This window comes from Penaeus monodon, chromosome 19, assembly GCF_015228065.2.
Source record: "Penaeus monodon isolate SGIC_2016 chromosome 19, NSTDA_Pmon_1, whole genome shotgun sequence".
NCBI classification, from domain to species: Eukaryota; Metazoa; Arthropoda; class Malacostraca; order Decapoda; family Penaeidae; genus Penaeus; species Penaeus monodon.
The window spans coordinates 44,135,276-44,136,288 of record NC_051404.1 but is presented as its reverse complement, the minus strand read 5'-3'; the positions used below and the strand labels follow the sequence as shown (position 1 = coordinate 44,136,288).

Here is a 1,013-nt window from a genome sequence, read left to right as displayed (position 1 = left end):
CTTATTCCGTTATGAACAAATTCCTCTGCAAAAAGATGCCGTCGACATCTCTTTTAAGCGTCTGTCTCATCGACATCGAAATCAGCACGGAGAGGACCTTTCCCGCACGCGAGGACATGTACAGCGAAGCAGCCGCCGGGAGACGACTTCGTGTTATCACTGCTTTAAGAACCCTCAGCACAGGGGAGCTTTGCTTGGCATTCATAGACATGGCGGTCACCAGAGAAAGTGCTTTAATGTTACAGAATGGACGACAGTAATATTTGCATATTAAATCCCCAAAGGAGTGGAGAACAGTAGTCGCCGCACCGAAAGCAAATGCCTCCCACATGCCTTTGCATTTGTAAAGTGACTGAAAAGAATTGCCAAGGAAAATGAATACAAAAGTATTTTGCTGCTGTATGTTAACGAATGCTGCTCCATTTCCGCGCATTATATCTTCTATTGTACGATTCCAACCTACAGAGTTTTAGAAAATAAAATTATTAAACATCCTTAACGTTCCTTTTTGTTAATGTGGAAAGAGGGAAACAATCCTAGGCATATATATCAAATATATAAAGACAGGAACCTTGTAAATATCCTTGGAAACCTTGGAAATATCCGTTAAAGTATTTAGACTAAGGCAAGACTGTTATTCCCGAAGGTAAGCTATCCTTCTGAGAGAATTATTGATATCCTTGATGAACACAATATGCCATTACATGTTGATAAAGTAAATGAAGTCTCTAAAGCAAAACTCATTAGCAAACACGATAGTCGTAAAACAGAAGAGTCCACTCAAAACGAAAGGTATTTCCAATAAACAAGCATGATATGAATAAATATTAATGGAAAAAATACGACGGACCATAATAAATACAAAAATAAGCAAACCAACTCGCCACATATCCCGTGTTGGTCCATCACGGAAGGCCCGGCGGCAGAGCGAGGCAGTGTCTCTGAAAGGATATTAATTCTCCCTCTCACGACCACAGCGGTGTAAATCAAGGGTAGACGCGCACTATGGAATA

The 1,013-nt window shown here is 40.6% G+C and overlaps 1 protein-coding gene across 1 annotated transcript in view; it reads left to right on the top strand.

The window, feature by feature from the left end:
- LOC119585415 (myosin light chain kinase, smooth muscle-like) overlaps window positions 1-1,013 on the top strand; it is a 13,868-nt gene that overhangs the window by 6,315 nt on the left and 6,540 nt on the right. The window contains exons 3-5 of the mRNA XM_037934076.1: window positions 59-228; window positions 285-343; window positions 647-792. Of these exons, the coding sequence (XP_037790004.1) occupies window positions 59-228; window positions 285-343; window positions 647-792 (375 nt within the window). The remainder of the gene's footprint in view (window positions 1-58; window positions 229-284; window positions 344-646; window positions 793-1,013) is intronic.